General features: G+C 32.8%; 1 protein-coding gene across 1 annotated transcript in view; it reads right to left on the bottom strand.

Moving 5' to 3' along the window:
- The window catches only part of EPS8 (epidermal growth factor receptor pathway substrate 8), a 230289-nt gene that overhangs the window by 103105 nt on the left and 103769 nt on the right, over positions 1 to 23415 (bottom strand). Inside the window, exons 3-4 of the mRNA XM_052000226.1 lie at positions 1916 to 2003; positions 285 to 358 (exon numbers count right to left, since the gene is read on the bottom strand). Of these exons, the coding sequence (XP_051856186.1) occupies positions 285 to 358; positions 1916 to 1974 (133 nt within the window). The 5' untranslated portion in view covers positions 1975 to 2003. The remainder of the gene's footprint in view (positions 1 to 284; positions 359 to 1915; positions 2004 to 23415) is intronic.

The following is a 23415-nucleotide window of genomic DNA, read 5'->3' as shown; positions in this document are numbered from 1 at the left end:
CCTCTGCCTATTAGGCAGTCTTACAGAGGTAAAAGCCAAGAGTAGTGTCACAGGAAGTATCCTCTATACTTCAAAATGCATACTGGTAACAAAGAAGCTCTTGCTTAGCTTTCTTAAAGAAAAGTATTTAACATAGTCTTTAAAAGTACATAGTGCTACTAAAAATTCAGATCAAATAGCATAAGATTGAGTTTAAAAATACATTGAAGAAAATAAAAATTAAAAATTCATTTCTTGAAAATTATCCAAGAATAGAAATACTATATCAAATAAATGAATCATACCATATAGAGCCTTTGCACTTGTTTTGGAGTTATGATCTCTGTCCATCTGAGGAAATGTGGGTGACCCATAACCACTGTAATAAAATAAAGATATCACATTATTATGTTTCAAGTGACTGTCATAGTGGCCCAAAAAAATGCAACTGATCTCTTAGGCTACATTAAGACAAACACAGTATCAGAACAGAGATCCTATATAGTTTTTACCATACTCTATACTGCTGACATTGTATCTAAACTACTATGGAAATTTCTGGTTAATTTATTTCACTAAAACTACTAATATGTATGTCCAGAAGTGATATGGGGACTCTAATCTATGACCTTGGAAGATCACTTGAAAGAAATAGGAATGTTTAGCCTTGAGAAAAGATTTATAGAGTGTAAAACTGCTATCTTCAAGTGTTAAAAGAATCATCACGTGGAAGACATTTCTTGTCTCCAAGAAATGGAGCATTAGTGAAGATATGACAGTCAGATTTTAGCTTATTAGGATGAAAAATTTTCTGAAGAGTTATCTAGAAGAATAATGGACTGAAGTGGGAAATAGTGAGCTCCCTATTTAAATATTAAGCATGTATTAAGTACCTTTTACTTACCAAGCATACTGCTAAATGCTGTGGGTGCAAATAAATAGAATGAAATAATACCTGGTCTCAAAGTGTTTACATTCTAACTGAAAGTCAAGTATATATATATACACACACACACACACACACATATATATATATTAAAGTGTTAACATCAATATTATTTAAAAAGCAACACCTCTTAACTCTAACACCTTCCTTCAATTATATATATTTAAAAGTACATATATATATATAAATACATACATATATATTTAGAATATATAGAATATTTATGTAGAATGTATATAAGCAATATATATGCATTATATAAATAGAAAGATAATATACTTTATAAATTATATACAGAATAAAAAAATGATATATAAAAACCATATAGCATATATGTGTCTGTATAAATATATATGTATATAACATATATGTATATATTTTATTGTTCAATTATTTCAGGTGTATCCAATTCTTCATGACCTCATTTGTGATTTTCTTAGCAAAGATACTGCAGTAGTTTGCAATTTCTTGCTCATTTTGTAGATGAAGAAACTGAGGCAGAATTAAGTGACTTGGCCAGGATCACAGTTAATAAATGCCTATTCTATTAAAATATAAATGCCTTGCAAGCAACAGCTGTATTTGTACCTCCAATGGCTACCACAGAGTAGGAGTTGCTTAATAAATACTTATTTAGGTGCAACTAGATGGTGCAGTACACAGAGCACCAGCCTTGAAGTCTGGGGTTCTGACCTCAGTTCTGGCTTCAGATACTTACTAGCTGCAACTTCCTCACAAAAAAAACAAAAAAACAAACAAACAAAAAACAATAAATACTTACTTATTGATCAATTGTTATTCATTGATTTATTTGAGCCTGACTAGATGCTATAAAGTTTTAAAGATAATATGTGTTAAAAATGAACAGGAATGTATGTATATTGCTGAGATATTTAATAAGGAATATAAATTAACTTTATATTTGCAAATATGAAATGATATACATAACAAAACCACTTTCCCAAAGATTATTTTAATCTTTCAACTTACTTCATTTGAGAAGGATAACTTCCAAAGCCACTGGAATGGCTGGAAATATGTCCATTCATCCTGGCCTTCACAGCTTCACAACTATATTCTGTAAAAAAAGAAAGAAATGGGTTTAACATATTTAACAGAATTGGATAGATAGATATAGACAAAAAGAAAGATCTTCAAATTCAAAGGAAGTTGGCATAATCATGCTAAATTTCAAAAAGAATTGCCTAAAATATCAAAATCTATTAAATTAAAAAGAAACCACCAACTAGTGTTGAATCTCAAAGCATATATGCATGTATTTTATCTGGATATATGTCCAGGACATGGTCTCAAATATTTTAAAAATCAAAATAATTTACACACATATATAATATACATATATGTATGTGTATATAGTTCCAAATTGATTTTCAGAATGGCTGGAACAATTCATACCCATAGCAAGTTTGTCAATGTGATATTTCCTTCAGACCTTCCAAAATTTGTCATTTTCCTTGTCAACTTTGCTAATCTAATGAATGTAAATTACAACCACAATACTACTTTAGGCTCATATAATTTACATATTAGTGATTTAAAACTTTCTTTTTCGAAATATGGCTATAAATAAATTGGATTTCATCCCTTCAGAACAGCTTGTTAATATCTTTTGACCATTTATCAACTGAGAACTAGTTCTTATTATAATAAAACTCCTCCTCATGAAAATACTGCCACAATTATTTATCACACAGTAATTGCTTCATGTCTAGATTACTCCATGGTTCGCCACTTGACCTTCCTTCTTCCACATTCAGCCTATCCTTCAAATTGCTATAAAACTAACTTTTCTTCTACTCAAAAATTTAATTACACTGTCTATGCTGGTGATTCTCACCCACCTTGCCCCAAATAACTCCAATCTCGCACCTCCAACTGACTTTCAGATATCTCAAATTGAATGTCCAGTAGACATCTTAAAATTCAATATATCAAAAAACAAAATTCATTATCTTTCCCTTTGAGTCTTCCCTCCCTTTCTCCTATCTTTTCAATTACTTAGAAGGCAACCCCTATTCTTCCCACTCTCTCAGGTTCACAACGTAGGAATCATTATGAACTCCTCATTATCTTCCACTCTCAGATCCAATCTGTTGTCAAGATTTATCAATTTCACCTTTACCTTCATCTTTAGCACAAGTCCTCTGCCTTCTGACACTGCTACCACCTAACACAGGCCCTCATCACCTCACTCCTGAATCATTGAAATAGCCTCTTGTACCTTGCCTACCTGAAGTCTCTATTCACTCCAATCCATATCCCATTCAGCCATTAAAGAGATTTTCTTAAAGCACCAGTTCAGCCATGTCAGTTCCAACTCAATTAACTTAAGGTTCCCTATTGTTTCTAGGATCAAATACAAAATGCTCTATTTGCTATCCATCTTCTTCATCATCTAGTTCAGTCTGACCATTCTAGTCATTTTACACTTCATTCAATTACTTCCATACAGAGACACTGAACTCCTGACTATTCCATGAAAAAGAAACTTCATCTTTTGATTCTGAGAATTTTCTCTGTCTCCCATTTCTGAAATGCTCTTCCTCCTCTGCTCTAACCACTGACTTCACTGACTTCAAGTTCAAATTAAAAACCTCACCTTCTACAGGAAGAAATGAAGAGACACTTTTAGAGAAACCTAGGAAAACTTAACATGAACTGATAATTAGTGAAATTAGCAGAATAAAGAGAATAATTTACAGTGTTAACACTAACATTATTAAAAAGAGCAACACTTCTTAACTTTAAAGCCTTCCTTCTATTATTTCCTGTTTATCCTGCATACAATTTCTTTTGTATTAATTTGTATATTGTCTCTTCCCATTAGATTACAAACTCCTGGAGAGTAGAAACTGTCTTTTTGCTTTTTTTTTCTTTTTTTTTGCAATCCCAGTACTTAGTCAACTTAACAAATGTTTTTCATGGATTGAAAAATCTTCAATGGCTCCACATTACTAGAGTGCCACATGTACCTCCTATGTCTGAATGAGCATAACATGGTCCTCTTACATCTAACACATACCACAATAACCCCAGTTGTCTGGTAATGTTGGACTATTTAGTTCAGGATTTTTGCCCAGGGGGTTTCCCTTACTTTACATGATTCTTTCCCCACTAAAATAGTTATTCATCCTTTGAGACCAAACTTGAACCCTAACTATCCCATAAAAGATTTTCTAATAGTGGTGTCATGGGAGGATTGGACTTGGAGTAAAAAAAGCTGTTATGAGCCCCTGCTTTATCATATAGTATTTGTCATCATATATGTATCATATAGTAACTGTCAAATTCTCATCTATGCTGGATAATCACAGAGATCTCCTTTCACTTCTGGAATCTTATAATCAATCTCCCTCTTGAACTCCCGAATTTATCTGGATGTAGGAGTATACAACTATCTCTTTCACCTTGCAGATGTTAGAGGCATGGCACCCCTGTGATCTGGAAAAATCCAAGTAAAATTTTTGATCTTCTCTTCATATCAGAAAAGAAGTCTAAATTATTATGGTATTAAAAATAAAATATATCAATATAGTACAATACTATTCATGTATTGTATACATTTCTGTGATTCTAAACTTTTTCTTTGTCATCTGGTCTCATGATATATCTAAAGGATGATGGGGAAAGTTACAATGTGGAAGGGATAACTATATTTGCATTTTAGCTCTAAATTAATATTGATTTTAAAATCACTTTTCTTCATGTTACAATGCTATCACATTAGGAAATTTTAGATTGAACAATATATGCAAAGCCTTCCATTCATTATTTTTCCTCACAAGACCCTAATTATTACAAAATAGCTGTTCTGGGTGCCACAATTCAAAAAAGATATTAACAAGCTACAATGCTTCCAGAAAAAAAGATACTTCAGATTGGTGAGGGAACTTAACAATATGTTACATAAGGATAAGTTAAAAGAACTGGATGGATATCCAGCCAAGTCTTTGAATAAATGAGTTCATCTAATCTGAATTCCCCTTCATCACCTTAAAACAACAAAAAATAGAGCAAAAACAAAGAGCGAAAGGGAATCAAGCCCACATGAGAAAAACTAGTAGAGAAAATGAAGGAATAAAAAATAATATGGGGTCAAATTTTAAAGATTTGTGAAGAAAGGAAAAGATACTCATGGAGTCATAATTATGATTTAATCCTTCCAAATGATCTTGTACATAGCTTAAAATATAAATGCAAAATTGCACAATATTTAATAAATTAAATTAGAAATTAGTCTATGTTCTATCTAGATAGATGTTTATGAATTAGATGTTGCCTTATTTGTTCCATCCTTTTTCTTGAGGCATACTTAAGCATTGGTACTACTATTTCTGGTTTCTAGGAAAAGTGATATCACACAAAGAAATGACAAAAGTCAGAAGAATGCTATTATATTTGTCTCTGTCATTAATTAATCATGGATCCCCAAGCATATCACAATTTCTTAATTTGTAAAATGATGATGTTAATAATGCTGATGATAAAGCTCATGTTTACTTAAGTCTTCAAAGTATATAAAGCACTATGTATATTCTTCTGGAAATCACAAGGAATAAGAGGCAAATGTTTAATAATTATAATGTGTTATGCAAGTCTATTTCACAAATATCACTGAATTAGAGAAATGGAAGTGACAATACAGTCTCTGCTTAAGAACCACCAGTCACAGAACCCAATACCTTTTAATATACTCCAGTTCACTCAAGGACATCTCTAATTTTTAGGAAGTATTTTTTTTTTCTTATTATTCATTTGTTTTGGTTATGTCCAACTCTCCATGACCCCATTTGGGGTTTTCTTGGCAAATATATTTTAAGTGGTATATCATTTCTTCTCCAATTCATTTTACAAATGAGGAAATGAGGCAAACAGGTTTAAGTGCCTTGCCCAAGGTCATACAGGTAGTACTTGAGGCCATGTTTGAACTCATGTTTTCTAACTAGACCTGGTGCTTTATCATTGTGCCTTTATCAAGCTTAAATCTTCCTTTCTGCATCTTCCATCTTATTCTTTTTATAAAGCTAAGCAGAATAAATTTCTTCATATTAAATATTCCTATTTTCTTCCATCACTCTCCCTTTGTTGTATCTATATAATTTCCAAAACTTGGCACACAATACTGATTACAATATTCAAAATGGCATCTAGCCAAACACCATGCTGTTTTAAATGTTGTCTGGAATGTCATTTGCTTTTTTGTTCTTGTTATAATGTTTGAATCTATAATCCACTAAAGAACTCAGGTCTTACATATAGAAGAATTGCACATTTAACATAAATTGGATTATTTGCCATCTAGAGAAGGGGAGAGGGGGAAAGAAGAGAAAATTTTTTGGAACATAAGGTTTTAAAAAAGGTAAATGTTAAAAAATTATCTATGCATATGTTTTGAAAATAAATAATAATAATAAATAATATAAATAAATAAATGAAAATAAATAATAAAAAATGAAATAAAATGAAATAAAAATAAAAGAACTCAGGCCTTATCACAACCCAAACTTTTGAGCTATACTTATGATTTCCTGAATTTCTTGAACCCAAATATAGAATTTTAATCCCTATTAAACTTATCTTTATTTGACTTGACCTGTGAAAATCTTTTTGGATACTCACTATTCCATTTCACATGTTAGCTATGGTTGAAAGCTTGACGATCAAAAATTGAGAACTGGTAGAAATCTTAAGGGCTGAATCGAACCCCCTTATATCCGTGAGGAAACAAGCTAAGAGAGATTGTATGACATTGATAGTGTCAAACTGGTAATACACAGGTCAGGATTTAACCTCATCAACTCCTCCTGACTCTACATCTATTACATCACTCATTATATGTTATCCTTCATCACTGACAAGTTTGACAGATAGGCTTTCTATGGTTTCACCCAAATAACTGATAAAAAATATGGAACAGCATAGATGCAAGAATAGAAGCATTTCTACTCTTGCTAAATTGATATTCACCAACTAATAATTACACTTTGGGGTTTAATCATTGAATTTGTTCCAGTTTAGGTGAAAGTGTAGTATCAAAAATCCAAGTACTATCCATAAGGTTGGCATGAGAAACTTTGGCAAATGCTTTATTGAAATCAATAAAATTCTACTGACCAATTCTCCTCTCATTTCTTTTTTAAAAGACAAAATTTTCCTTTGTTGTTCAGTTTTGCTTGACTCTATAATCTCCATTTAGTGTTTTCTTGTCAGATACTGTCATATTAACATTTCCTTTTCCAGCTCACCTTGAAGATGAGAAAATTGAGGCAAACAGAAGTAAGTGATTTGCCCATAGTCACACAGCTAGTAAATGTGAACCCAGATTTGAATTAAGGTTTTCTTGATTCCAGGCTGAGTGCTCTATCTCTAACACCACCTTGTTGCCCAACATTTGACCTATTTTAGTTTTTAGTACACATACTGTTTGCACAATTCAAATATTATACCTTTAACTAAAATACATCTACATTAAAACCTTCATTTCCAACAGATAAATGGCCAATGGATATTTAAAATTTCAGGAAGAAGGCAAGTGATCTATAATCATATGAAAGACTAATTCAAAATAACAATACAAATGGAAAATAGGAGCAATTTTGAGGATTTTCCTCTCCAAACCTGGATCAGTGACATAGAACTGGGTAATAGATGACAGAGTTCCTAATATTAATTGAAGGGCTCCTTAGATCCCTTTCTTTCTGGTATTTCTTGCTCTGCTATTCTATCTCAGTTCTTTTTCTATGCATGGGTATAAAAATGCTCCCAGTCCTGATGATACTGCTGCCACTACTCCAAACTCCTAGCCAGCTCTTACTCCAGTGTCCATAAACTTTTTTGTATTTCTTCCTAAGCTTCCTTGGACTGGAAAAATAACTCACTATGACACTTTCTTGGCTTTCCAAATAAAAATTCAGTTTGACTCATTTTTTAAAGTTGTTATAGAGAAGTTTTAGAGAAAATCCAGGCAAAAACTTGACTCTCAGTATTCCATCTTGTCTCTACCCTCATTTCTTGTACATCCTGACCTATAAATGAAATGTGAGATACCTCCACTCCATAAATGGGTTTCCATCTTAACTATGATGCTCTTAAATGCAGGTATTCAAAATTCATTCATTCATTCAATTATCATTTATTATCTAGTATGACTTAGCAACTGTCCTAAGCACTAGGAATAGAGACAAAAATGAAAATCTTTCATCTCAAGGAGCTTTTTAGTGAGGTGATTATAATCAAAAAACCCTAACCTAAAGATTCATATGTAAAATGAAAATAATACTTGTACTATTTACCTCATAGATTTATTGTAACACCAGTTATTTGCAACAATAAAGTTCTTAGTAAACTTAAGTTGTTAGTATTACTATTTCTGCTACTACTGCTGTGATGCTAGACAATGATAGCAATGATTACAATGACATAGAAGTTTTAGAGCATGAATCTGGTAGTCAGACTATGTCTAGTTCCAAAAAATAGCTTAGACAAATTAAGAGAGGTCCATGATTAAGGCACTAGTCACCAGCTAATGATTTTCATGGCCATATTAACACATAAACCCATCTACTAAGATATGGAAGGTCATGATTTCAGCTCAACTCAACAAGCATATATCAAATGTTTACTTGAGGCAAGACCAAATATTGGAAACCAAGGATTCGAGGATGAAAATAAAACAGTCCTTGCCCTCATGATATTTATATTCTTTTGGAAAGATATGATTTACTTACTCTGTGTAAGTAAATAGAGGATCATTTGAGAAAAAAGAATGCATAAAGAACTGGGAAGATCAAGAAAGCCTTCTCAAAGAAGGTACAAACTAAATTCAGTCTTAAAAGAATTTAAAGATTCTGAAAGATAAAGGTGATAGGGCATAGAGGAAAGCTAGTATAAAGGCTCAAAGATAGATGACTGAATGCCACCTCTGTGGAGTAAATAGTCCAGTTTGGCTAGTATTTAGATAGAGCAATAGGGTCAACTCAAATAAAAATGAGGGCCACTGATTCATATGTAAGGATTCCTATGGGCTGCAGGTAGACTTAGAAAACCACATATTAATATTATCTATGTGTTATTATATTTTTCAAATATTTATGTTACATTTTAATCTGATTCTGCAATACTTAAGTGTGTTGTGGGCTACGGTTGGATACCTCAGATATATATATATTTGTGTGTGTATGTGTGTGTATGTGAATGTAAAATGAGTAGGAAAAAAATAGGTTGGGATGATATCGTAAAAGGTTTTAAATGCCAATGACATTTGATATTTGTCCTGGATGTGATAGTTTCTTAACCTGGGACCCAGAAACTAAATTTAGCATTTTAAACATATTTTGATAACAGTATTTCAATGTAACTGGTTTCCTTTGCAAAATAATGTATTTTAATCAATATATAAAGCATTTTTCTGAGATGTTCATAGGCTTCAGACAATCAAAGGGGTTCATAAAGCAAACAAACAAACAAAAAACCCTCCTTATTGATGATTTTTAAATGAGGGGTTAACAGGCTTGGACCTGTCTTTTAAGATTATTTAGTAGCTGAATCCATCATAAATAATAAAGGCTAAGTAGTTCAAGTGTTTTACCCAAATAACCCTTTTAGGACAATATCAGGCAAAAGAGTGTGAACTATTCTTGGAAATAAATTATCATGATGCTATAAGAGATCAGATTTCAGTGGGTTTAGAAAAAAAGGCACCAAATGTAGACAGATTTTCCAGAAGTTTAGCTGAAAAAGAAAGCAGAGATATATAATATTAATTAGTGGGGACAGTAAAACCATGCAAAAGTATTTTGGCGGTGATTATAGGTGATTATAACAGAAAAAGACCCAACACACAAGGAGAGATTAAGGATTAAAGGAAAAGTGGCAATAAAAATTTAAACAAGATACTGGAAAAGATGGGAACACATTAAAAGTATATATAGATTCAATGATTCAAGACAATTCCAATAAACTTTGGATGCAGCAGGTCTCCAGTGTACTTAGAACTTCCTGGTGAGAACAATTTTTATTTGAAAATCCTTAAATATAGTTGGAACAATATCAAAAGCAGGTCGCTTTTTCAAAATCTAGGAAGATGAGAATCAACATTAAGTAATAGCTAGCTAGTATTGAAAAAGCATTTTAAGGCTTGCAAAGTACTTTACATCTTATTATTTGAAGCTCATAATAACTGTAGGAGATAGGGACTGTTATTATCTCCATTTTACAGATTAGAAAACTAAGGAACCAGAAGATTAAGTAGCTTGCCTATTGTAAGTGTCTGTGATAGAATTTCAGCTCACATAACCCTGATTTCAATCCAGCACTTTTTTTTGCACTGCATTACCTAGTTGCATCAAAAATTGAGTAGTAAGCTCTTTGATTCCTTGGACCACATCTTGCTTGTTGTTGCCTGCCCCATTAATTATGGGGTTTCATAGGAAAAAATATCAATAGCTGCCAGGTATTGGATCTTGAGGGAAGATGTTCAACTATCTTTTCACTTCATTTCCTTAGCAGGCCTTTTCCCAGCCATTGATATTCTACTTGGAGACCTACTTCTTCCTAAATTATATCTTAAACATCTAACTAGGTAATGAAGAACAGTTCCCCAGGGGGAGAAGGGGAAGGGAGAAAGAAGGAAGAATCAGACATTTTCTTCAATTAGACTTTAAATGCTTTAAAGAGTAGATTGCTGATCTCTGATCTCCACTGTGTGATCTTGAATAAGTCACTTTTCTTGAATACTGTTCCCTTATCTCTACTATAAGAGGGTTGTATTACATGATTTCTGAGGTCTCCTCCCAATTCCAACATTATGAGTTAGAGGGTCTTTTCACAGTTAAGATTACATGCTATGTTTTTAGAATTTACTGTATCTACTCTGCCAAATTGCTTCTCAAGTAAGGTGCAAATAAATAGGCTTCACAATCTAGTTTGATAGAAACATTTGGATTTGTTCTAAAGCCATTTTAAATGTGGATAAAATTGTTTCTGAATTTGAATTTTAGTGACAAGTGAAACTGGTTCTAAAAATAGCCAACTATGGAGACTTTGAAGTAGAAGAGAATAATTCTTAACAAAGAAATTATCTGATACTTTGTTTAAATATTAAACTGCCCTGTTATTCAGAGTTGGCCCTCACCATCAACCTAGAGCAAAGGGCAGAAATAAGTAAACAAAGTCCTTTAGCTCACTCACTCCTCAGTTAAAGAAAATGTCACTTAAGCAGGTAAATTAATTTATCAAAAACACAGTAGGATTTCATTATAAATAAAAGTACCAACAATCATAATTTTTCTTTCTTGTATGTATGTGGGGAGGAGAGGTTGTCTAAATCTGGGATTCATTAGTGTAAGGAAAGGTATGGCAACTGGTCTTTGACTCTGGCTAATAATGTCTATCCTTTTTAAATGATTTTTTTCCTATTATTTATTTATTTTTTGCTGAGGCAATTGGGGTTAAATGACTTGCCCAGGGTCACACAGCCAGGAAGTGTTAAGTGTCTGAGAACAGATTTGAACTCAGGTCCTCCTGACTTCAGGCAATTGGGGTTAAGTGACTTGCCCAGGGTCACACAGCCAAGAAGTGTTAAGTGTCTGAGACCAGATTTGAACTCAGGTCCTCCTGACTTCAGGGCTGGTACTCTATCCACTGCACCACCTAGCTGCCCCTGTCTATCCTTTTTAAAAAAAATGCTTGTCCCTACATAAAATCTTTATAAAAGTCCTATTCTGATGCTATGGCCATGTCTTTTTGGGTCTACCAAACTAGAAAGTCTTCAAATGCAATAGAAGTAGCAAACTAACAGTTGTATCTTAAAACCCTATATTAAGATGCCCATCAATTAGCCACTGGATGCTAAATGCTGGTATTTGGGAAGAGGATGGATCCAGAGAGGAAACAAGGCAATGGTGACCTGTCAACCTCTTAAAAACGATAGTGCAAAATTGGCACATATCGTTTCTAAGTTGTCCTAAAAAGTGGTTCATAATACTTTTATGTCATAGATCTCTCTGATAATAAAGTTTTGTGCTTTTAAATGCACAAAATAAAATATGTAGGCTTACAAAGGAAACCAAATATATTGTTATCAAAATATAAAAAAAAAAGTACACAGACTCTAGGTTAAATATACCTGCCTTGAACTGCACTCCTTTGAAAAGGTTAGTTAATGTCCTAAAGGAAAATATCACCCATGCATGAAGCTAAAATTGTTCATTTACAGGGCTCTCAACAGGACATGGGTAATCCTTCTATTAATTAATGACTAATTTCTCATCAAACATCTCATAGTCACTATTCCTAACCACTTCTCTAAGGAACCCAACAGGATTTCAATCAACCACCCATTCTCCTCTTTGTGCACATGATTTTATTTCCTACTTTTGCAAGAAGACTGAGGCTGTCATAAGATCCCTTCCACTCTTTACTTGAACTTCATTCACCTTGAACTCCTTTCTTACCTCTATTCTCAGAGGAAATTACAGGACTCCTTTTTTAAAAGCATGATAACTTATTATTTTACTAAAAGGAATAGCAAGTTTCACATAATAGATTTGCAATCACTTTTTTATTGTATTATGTTATGGAAATACTTGTTTTATTTCATAAATTAAAAATAAATTTTAAAAAATTTAAGACACAAAGAGAAACAATCTAATGAGGAAAAAGGGATTCATCTGAAGAAAGTTAACATAAATATATAAAGAACTCAATAAGCAGCTTAGATTTTAGGGAGAAAAGAAGATGAAAGCAATGATCAGATAATAAAAGATGATTATAATATTGTAGCATAGTGCTGTGAAAATATAGGGCACCTAATTGCCAAAGCTAACTATTTGACATGTATCCTTGATCTTAGCTTCTCAAAACCCTTGCTCATTATTTCAATTTTAAATTTTCTCTCTTTACTGGTTCCTTCCTCTTTTTCTATAAATTTGCTCAAATTTCCAGTATTCAAAACCATAACCTTTCCACTGATCTTACTCAAGGTATTGATTTACATCTCTCTAACAATTTCTATAAAAAGTTGTTACATTTTCCTTCTATGCCTTACCATGCATTGACTTGTTAAACTTTGGCAACCTGACTTCAAATGCTGACATTTTCTTGAAACTACTGCCTCTAAATTCATCAGAGATATTAATTACTAAGTCACTAATGTTGGCTGTGTGAACCTGGATTGTCACTTAATCTCTCAGTGCCAGTAGCACTGGTAAATGGTGAAGCAGTTGCTGATCTATTTTAGTAAAGGGAATTTTCCTAGTGAGAATTTCCCATGCAGAGCAAATTATAGGTCCAGACTAACAAAATAAATTAGAGAGAGAAAAATAAAAATATTATATATATATATATATACACACTAGATCCAATGAAACCACTTCGCAAACAGTCTTTGCATTCAGTTCACTGGAACTGGATCAGCAAAGAATTATTTCTCAGAGCCATCTGGCAGGATAAATAATTCTGCAATATCCAAGTCTATAAAACTATCATTTAAATAGAGTTTTACCTGGTCTATATCAAGTATTGGGGAATTTCAAGATAGCATTAACACTAATAAAAATTGCTTCCATTTCTCTCTTTACAGTTTCAAGATGCTTTATATATATGACCTCATTGGATTCATGTCATGTCTATAAAGTAAGTAGTATCTTATTACTCCCATTTTACAGATGAGGTAAATGAGACTTATTGAATTTAAGTAATTTGTCCAAGATTAAAAAATATATATTACATGTGACAGAGCCAAGTATTTATCATATATAGTTTTTAAAATTCTATAATAAAAACTTGGTTTTAGCTATTTGCTGATATAAATGCCAAAACAGCATAATACATAACCCTGGTTAAAATTTTAAAACAAATATTACTAGTAAATCCAATTCTTTCTTGGTTCTACTTAACTAAAAGTAAAATAAACAATCAGTCCACTCAAGATCAAACTTTCTTATGGCCTCCTTTTATCAGAAAGGATGTCCGCTGGCAGTTGGCACTGACAGATCTTGTATAAAAATAACAAAGTGATGAATAATTTACAAAACTCCCTAGACTAATTAATTCATTTTCAAGCATATATTAATCAATGAAAATTTTCATTTTTAAGGATCTTCTGGTCCCCCTTTGACATCTTAGATCTAATTATTATACAATTCCAAGTCTTTGGTACTTACTAGCTGTCCTGATTTAAGCTCTTTGGTTTGAGTACCATAGAAGCATAATAGTCTGTTTGCCACAGGCTACTGCTACTCTTGGAGCGTTCCCCTCTCTCTCTCTCCTCTCTCTCTCTCTCTCTCTCTCTCTCTGTCTCTCTCTGTCTCTCTCTCTCTCTCTCTCTCTCTCTCTCTCTCTCTCTCTCTCTCTCTTTCTCTCTCTCTCTCTCTCTCTCTCTCTCCCTCCCTCCCTCCCTCCCTCCCCCCCTCCCTCCCCCCTCTCCTTCTCCTTCACTCACATAGCTACCCTGCCTTTATTTCACAGGACTTGGAAAAAAAATCAATATTTTCTGCCTTTTCTACTAGGAGTTTTGAGGGATAGGGCTCAAACTAAGTCATTAATATGAGAAGGTGTGTGTGTGTGTGTGTGTGTGTGTGTGTGTGTGTGTGTGTGTGTGTGTAAGATTAGAAAGAGTTTCCCTTAACCTTATCTGAAACAGGAGTCACTGAGCTTGCTAGTGTTTGGCTATACCTAATATTCATGGTGGACTAGGATCAAGTAGGAATGAGAGCTTTAGGTATTTAAAATGTTCCACCTTATTTTATGAGATTTTTTTACTCTGCATTGTATCTTCCTAAATATCTTATAATTTCACCTTTAATCAGTATGAATTTAGCTCATTTGTCTTCTTTTGATATTGTTAGATTGGAGAAATATGTGGAAAACCCTCTTTATTATATATGACTAGAAGTCACCTGCCTTTAAAATTTAATTTGAATTCTAAAACTTCAATTTATCTTAAATTTAAAAGATTTTTTAAAAATAAAAGGAGGTATACTTTGAGGATTCTCATTATAACTAATGATTAGGGGCCAATAAAGTTCTTTCTTTTTTATTTTCTCTTAAAAATATGGTTAGTTGTTATACTAAACAGCAGCCAGAAGTAAGCTTCCAAAACATCACCACTATCACCTGATTGTATCTATAGTAAATTTCCTTATTTTTTATGAGCAGCTTAGCATAGTGTACTCTGTTTTTAGTAAAAACAGATACTAATATTATCTTTCAAGGTTTGGATCTTGAAGTTTTCAAGTACATAGAGGTGAGTCTCAATTTTCTTAACATTTCTTTTTTAAAAAATAGCTTGTGGAAGGACAAATGTGGAAAAGATATTGCAATATTATAAAGTGGGATATTCTGAGCTTGAACAATCGGAGGTATTCTTTTGAAGCCTAGCTGTAGTTATATCTTTGTTTTAGGGTAGATTACCAAACAGTGAAGAATTTTCCAACTTTTAAGTACTAAAATTATTTTTAAATTAGGAAATCTGAGGGCCAGATATTATCTGAGAAAGTTTCAAAAAAAATGGCACGAGTTTGTCCTTGAAGAAAGAGGTGAATATCAGCAGATGGAGTGAAAGTAATATAAGTGAAGGCACAAGAATGGAAGACATCAGTAGAAAGTGGTAAAGTCTGATAAAAATGGAAAGGATGAAAAAGAATAATATGCAATAGTATGGAATAAGTCTGAATAATTAAGTGAAAGTCACAAAAAACTGAATCTTGAATGTCACAATTATTTTATTCCACAGGCAAGTTGATGAAGGATTTTAGCAGAGGAGTCACATGTTCAGATTGATGTATTAGGAAGATGACTCAGGAATCAATGAAGAGGAAAGTTTGGAGGACCACTTGAATAAAGATAGGAAGACCAATCAGCTGGTTATTGTAATATTCTATTTGAGTAGGCATGAGGGACTGATTCATAGCAGTTGCTCTAGGAATGGAATAAAGGGGTTGTTTACAAAAAAATGAGTCAGATTGACAACTAATTTTTTATATATTAAGGTAAACACACACATATATGTGTGTATGTAAAGAAAGAGTCAAAGAAGATTCTAAGAGGCTAAGTGAATTGAATACTTGTGTGATGGAAATTGAAGTTAATTATATTAATGCCATAAGAAATGCCATTTACATAATATTCACAAAGTACTACATGAAATAATCTTATTTGAGCTTCAACAATTTCATAAAGTAAAAATTACAAGCATTTTACAAAACTCTTGATTTGCTTCTTGCTAATGAGTTGGAGGTAGGATTTAAGTAAGAGTCTTTCCAACTTCCATATGGAAATTAGAAGGAAGATGATAAGTTCAATTTAAGTCACATTGAGTTTAATATGTCATTGGTATAAATAGGCAGAAATAAGTATTTAACAGGTGGTTGGGAAATATAAAATTATTGAAGAAATATAAAATGTTGAAGGAAGAATTTTTCATTTTTTAATTATAGCTTTTTATTTACAAGATACATGCATGGGTAATTTTTCAGCATTGACATTTGCAAAACCTTTTCATCCAATTTTTCCCCTCCTTTCCCCATCCTCTCCCCCAGATGGCAGGTAGACCAATACATGTTAAATATGTTAAAGTATATGTTAAATGCAATATATGTATACATGTCCATACAGTTGTTTCATTGACAAGAATCATCCTTTGAAATAGTGTACAATTAGCCTGTGAAGGAAATTAAAAATGCAAGCGGACAAAAATAGAGGGATTGGGAATTCTATGTAGTGGTTCACACTCATTTCCTAGAGTTCATTCGCTGGGTGTAGCTGGTTCTATTCATTACTGCTCTATTGGAACTGATTTGGTTCATTTCATTGTTGAAGAGAGCCACGACCATCAGAATTGATCATTATATAGTACTGTTGTTGAAGTATATAATGATCTCCTGGTCCTGCTCATTTCACTCAGCATCAGTTCCTGTAAGTCTCTCCATGCCTTTCTGAAATCATCCTGCTGGTCCTTTCTTATTGAACAATAATATTCCATAACATTTATATACCACAATTTATTCAGCCATCCTTCAATTGATGGGCATCCACTCAGTTTCCAGTTTCTGGCAACTACAAAGAATGCTGCCACAAACATTCTTGCACATACAGGTCTCTTTCCCTTGAAGGAAGAATTGAAGGGATGGAGGTCAGACTGGACAGTCACCTACCTCTATAGAGGTAATAAATTAGGCAATGGGGATGAAAAGAGATCATCAAAGTAGAAAGTGTAAGAATATATAATTTTGTGTAAAGGAAAGCCCCAGATAAGTTTCCTTCATAAGATACCACCTGCTTATATTAATGATAGCATAAAGTAAATGGGTACAGCTAGGCGTACTCACATAACAATTTTTATATTTTTTTGCTCTTTTCTCCTGATTTTTAATGGAGGAGGAGGGAGATTGGAGAAAGAGGAACTAGCAAAAATGATGCAAAAAGGAGTCATTGTACTTTAAAAAAAATCTTTTTATTGTACCTTTTTTTAATGTTCAGAAGAGAACTTTAGAGCTAGTTTAGCTTAATTTCCTCATTTTTAATTGAAGAGGAACCTAATACCCAGAAGATTTTATTGATTTGTCCAAGATCATTGAAGTAGTAAGTGGCAAATTCAGGATTCAAACCCAGTCCTATGTCTCTAATACCATGCAATGTCTATTTCACTGTGCTCTCCCTGTATTTATTGACATATTTCAAGCTCAAATCCTTTTGTGGCTAATCTGAAAGTGGCTTCTATCTACACTGAAGAATAAAGATACAAGCCAGTGGCTAACTCAGTGGCAGCAGCTTTTTGTGACCTTCTTCTTAAATCCCTTCATCCCAAATTGTACAAACACACACACACACACACACACACACACACACACACACACACACTTTAAAGGCAGGAAACATCTTCAGTTGATCCCCACAAACTGCTTTAGGTTCTTTACAATTCTTAGACTGAAGCTCACCTGCCCTTAGCCATCTCCTTCCATACTTTGATCTGTCTTGTTTCCAGTTTTGATGGCTTTGGCCCATGTCTTATTCTTTTTCTGCCCTTGGATCCCACTGCTATCTTGCCAGATGACTGCTTCAGTACATTATGAACCCACCCTTGGACTTTAGCCTATTTTATACTCTGTTTTGACTAACCAGGTGCGATGTTATACAGACAAATGCTTTGCTCTGGGCCCTCCCAGACTTTGTTTTGACTGATTTGTTGCCAACCTCTTCATTATATGTCTCTGTTCCAGTCACTACTCCAACCCACCACTGGTTGTCCAATTCTGAACCCAGTGTAAGATGGGTCAGTAAATCAACCCGAGATGACTTGGGTTTTTTCATACTGTAAGATTCTCATTCACTTCCTCTTTCCCACTCACAAACCTCTCTCGTTTTAATCATGAACTGGGCCATACTAAAAAAAAAATTAGCATTCAATTAGCTTATGAAATGTTGGTCTGAAAAAAAAACAAAAACAAAAAACAAAAAAGCCATACGTTAACCAAATTGGCCTAATATAATAATTTGTTAAAGTAGGTAAGAAAAGAAGAAGAGTTAGTTTAGGAAAGGAAGATAATGAATATAGAGATGCCCATCAAACAGTAGAAAATGTGGATCTAAATTTTGAGAGAGAAACCGCAACTAGAAATACAGATGTGTGAATCATCTCCATTTAGGTAATAGTTGAAGCTAAGAAAATGAATCACCAAGGGGAACTGTTTAGAGAGAAAAGAACAGAACTTAGAAAAATGCCTACATTTAGGGAGTGGGAAGAAGAGTGAAAGAGATGGAAAGAGTCATCAGGTATGTAAGAGAACCATGAAAGTACATTCATTACTAGTATAGCTTTTTAAATGTTTCTCCCTTTACTGGAAAGATGACTGGCTTATACATGATCACCTTTAATGTGAATAGCATCTCAAAATGTTTTAAATGTTTATATTATATATTCTCTTGTAGGCGGGCATACATATATAACAAGGTTAATTTGTTTTAATAAGGCCCATTTAATACAGAATAAAATTAAAATTCAAAGGTTATATTAATATACATGCTAAAAAACACACAAGTATCCTCTGAAGTATTGAGCTTTCTTCTGGACTGGTTCCTAAATTGATGTATTTCCCTTTTACCAAAGAGGATATAAAAAATCTAACAATGGGTCATGGGAAACACTTCACAAATAACACTACTATCCTACTGAAATTACTGAATTTCTACTTTTTTTTTGTACATATACCTGAGAAACTCTAGAATTTATTTCCTGACATAATGATTAGTCAATAATCAGTTTACTGAAAGTCACTATTAACATGACTGGAAAAAACATCTGGGGACCCCTGCTCTAAATAGCACTAAATCAACAGTCATAATTACCCTTCAATTATCAGGTCTGAGCTAGTAAGGCTAAGCCCTGATCAACAAGGCAACTGGCAAGGAATTATTTAAACTCAAGTATCTGGAACGGGAATTGCTAGCCTGGAGGTGCTTGAATAGGAATTTAAGTAACTCTAGTTATGCTAAGCCTCTAAAACTGGGAAGGTAACAACAATTAGAGAACTACCTTAAAAGCAAGTAGGTATGAAGGAGAAACAGGAATTAGTAAGTCTCATGTTTAAAAAAAAAAAAAAAGAAAGGAACCAGAAAATATAAAATAGAAAAAAGAATGGGGAGAAAATAGTAATTGAAGGGATAAGAAAATATGGTACAAAATAACAGATGAAATCATTTACATAGTATTTTATAATTTATAAAGCACTTTATATAAGTTATAACAAAATTTTCATAAAAGTAATGAATAAAGTAGAACATGAATTAGAACAGAATTTTATTACTACTCTCATTTTACAGATCCTAGAGTTCTAGTTTTGGAATGGTTCTCAGAAGTTACATATTCTAATTCAGACTTGAATATGAATTCCTCTACTATATACCTAAGAGATCATTTGGATTCTGCTTAAAGACTTCCACAGTGGGAAAACTTCTCAAAGCAATTCAATTCACTTTTGTATAACTCTAATCATTAGGAAGCCTTTTTTAATTTTGCCTAAATCTGTTTCTTACACAAGCTCTTTTCCCAGCCAACTAAGCAAAAACATCTAATCCTTTGACCAGATTACGCTTTGAAAAAAATTAAGGACAATTAGTTTATTTCTTTCACATCTCCACTTCTGGCTTTCTGGACAAAAACTGGTGAAAGGCAAAATAGACAATAAACATTTAAATGTTTACTATGTGCCAGGGACTACACCAAGCACTAAGAATACAAAGCAGGCTAGAAACATTATCCATGCCTTTATAGAGCTCTCATTCTAATAGGAGACACAACAACCACACAACGATATGCATTCAAGATATTTGCAGAAGAGGAAAGTAATTTTAAGAAGAGACAGCAGTGGGAGGAGGTTGGTTTCTAATCCCACCCCCAGAAGGATTGGAAGAAGCTTTGAAGGATGCCAGAGGAGTCAAGAGATTTAGAAGTATAGAAAGAAATCATGACAGATTTGGGGACAGTAGGTGAAAAGGTATGGAGAGAGAGGATGAAGTACCGTGTGTAGGAGAGCCAAAGAACCAATGTCACTGAAACATAAAGTTCATGAACAAAGAGTAAAATGTAAGAAAACTGGAAAGATAGGAAGAGAGGAAGTTGTAAATAACTTAAAATTCTAAAGAGGTGCTGTGAAGGTAGAGTCTTCAGATATGTAGGGTAAATGGGAGAGTGTGCTATTATGCTATTATACTACACTTGTGTAGTATATAGTATATATAGTAATCAGCCAAATTGTGAAGCAAAACTTGATTTTAATTTTTTCTCACTTCTCAGAGCTGAAGCCCAAGACAGATGCTTTCAAATCATGTTTTTTTTTTAAATCTCATTTTTAGAATTCATCTTCAGGTTAATAAATTAATTACAAGTATCAATTAGATTATTATTGATAAGACAATGTATTTTCATGTATAAGTGATATATTGCTTGCCTTTCTAATCAATGACAGAAAATAAGGGTAAGAAGTGAGGAGGAAGAGTGAGAATTTGGAACTTGACATTTTCAGAAATGAGTGTGAAAAAATATAAATTGAAAATATTTAACAAATAAATGAAAATATAATTTCTAAAGGACTTAATGTGTTTTGCCTATTGATAAGAACTGCATTTGAATAGAGGAAAACCATAAGACCAAAGGACTAAAAATCTCAGAAACAACACATCCAACAAAGGAGGGCCCTGCTAGTAATATACCACAATTCTCACATTACTAAGCCAAATGGAACACTAACAAAACAATTTGAGAAGCATTGTCATCTATCTCAATATGGCAGTTGTAGTGGATAATATCAGTCTTAATAGCTTTCATCTCCAAATGAACAGCTGAATTACTGAGATATCAGCTGTCAAATTAGTTTAATGTTTCTCTTTGTCTAATTTTATAGCTTTCATTTTAACAATTTAATGAGAATTATTCACTTCTTTCTTTGTTACTTTTGGCTATATATATTTTAGCAAATAGTCATCAATTCCATGTAGCTTTCTTTTTAATGTAGTAGCATATAGTATGCAATATGTACTGATAATATGGAAAACAGCATGATATAATGGGAAAAACAGTGGACTTGAAATAAGAACAGAGGTTGAACCTCTGACTCCAATATTTAATATATAAATAATGGGCAAATCACTTCATCTCTGTAGACCTAAGTTTTTTCATCTACAAAAAGGTGGGGGGAAGGGATGTCACTTGTTGATCTCTAAGGTCCTATTCAGCTCTAAATCTATGATCAGATGCTTTGTTCTTTGGTCCTTGTCTACAGTTATTTGAACTCCCTAACCCATGGGATTGTTGTGAGGAAAAAGTCCTTTACCTACTATAGAAATGTTAGTCATTAGGATGTAAACCTTCACTATAACTGAAGTGGTCCATTCACCATTCTATGCATACATTTTTTGCTTTTTCACCTCCATACTTTTGTCCACATGTGCTCCTCTTAAGAAATCCTTCTTCCTCTTCCATATCTAACTGCAGTTTATTTACTTTTCTAACTCCAGATCACATTCCACCCCTTGAAGAAACTCTTCCCTGATTATTTCTGGAACTCTCAATATTGACACAACATTTTCAGAGTTTACATGAAGTTCCCCTATGCAATATCTACAATCAAAAATGTCACTGAAAACACAAAGCAAGCCAGAATAGTGGTGGGGGAGGGGAGAAGAATGATTTTTTTCATTGATTACCTAGACTTCCTACTTTGTTAAGAAACGATAACCATTTTCCTTTCTATTAAAGAAATGCTAGGAAAATATTTTCATATGTTTTTGAAATAAAATATGCCATTTCTATGAGAAAGCTGACCTTTCTTGACTACTTATTGAGAAAGAGAAAAAAAAATATTTTACCCAAATTTATTTCATCTTTTCCCTCCTACCTATCTCAATACAGAACTATTTAGCAACCACAACACTCCACCCTTTTCTGAAGTGAAACCTAATAATGTAAAGCAAAAAATAAATCTAAAACAATCAATTTAATTCACATGGAAAAAAGAATTTAGCTGGGCTGAAAGGAAGTAAAAAAAAAACAATCTGGCAATAGATAAGGTTAATTTACTGTTAATGGTAGTACATTTACTTTTGCTAATGTTGCCATATATATATATATCAATTTTAACATTATGTAAAAAGTACAATTTAGAGTAAGATTGCACTATTTATATCACAGAGATTCAGAACTTACTCAGAGGAAAGAGTGTTCTCCTCTGACTCACTAAGGCCACTTCCTGCAACACCCTATGTTGTTCTTGGAAGAAAGGCCACATACTTTCTATGATTACTGTTTTCAATGTCTAATTTTTAAAAATTATTTTCCTTCAGATTCTAGATCTTTTACTCTTTTAAATGAACTTAACAGTTATTCTGTCTAGTCCTACAATGAATATTAATTTCATTTAATAGCACTAAATCTGTAAGTTAATTTAGAGAATATACTCTATCTCTCCAAACATTTGTCTCCCCTCATTTCTACTTAATTGTTTTTATAATTTTCTGTGTCTTGATAGCTTAACAGCCCATATTTTACTTATTCTGTAGTTTCTTTGAATAAAATTTCTTTTTTTTCTTTCCTGAGTTTTTAAAAAGTAATGGCCAAAAATCCTCATAATTTCTGTAGGTTTGGCTTTTTAAATTTTTTTATTTTACCAAAACCATTAATTGCTTCTATCATATTTTCAATGACTCCCTAAGGCTCACTAAGTCAATTATCATAATATCTTTGCATAGATTAATTTTGACCTTTTTTGTCAAGGTTTATTCCCTTTTATTTATTTTTCTTGTCTAATTCTATATCAAATAATAATAGAGATATACTGAATGCCCTTTGCTTTACCCCTGGTGCTGTAGGAAAAGCTTTTATCGTTTTTCCAGTTCAAATAATGCTATCTTTCTGTTTTAATTTTTTTATTTCTATGTTTTTTAGGGTTTTTTTTTAAACAAATGAGGGTTATATT

This window comes from Antechinus flavipes, chromosome 5 (genome assembly GCF_016432865.1).
Source record: "Antechinus flavipes isolate AdamAnt ecotype Samford, QLD, Australia chromosome 5, AdamAnt_v2, whole genome shotgun sequence".
In the NCBI taxonomy this organism is placed as follows: Eukaryota; Metazoa; Chordata; class Mammalia; order Dasyuromorphia; family Dasyuridae; genus Antechinus; species Antechinus flavipes.
This window is presented reverse-complemented; position numbering and strand designations above follow the sequence as displayed.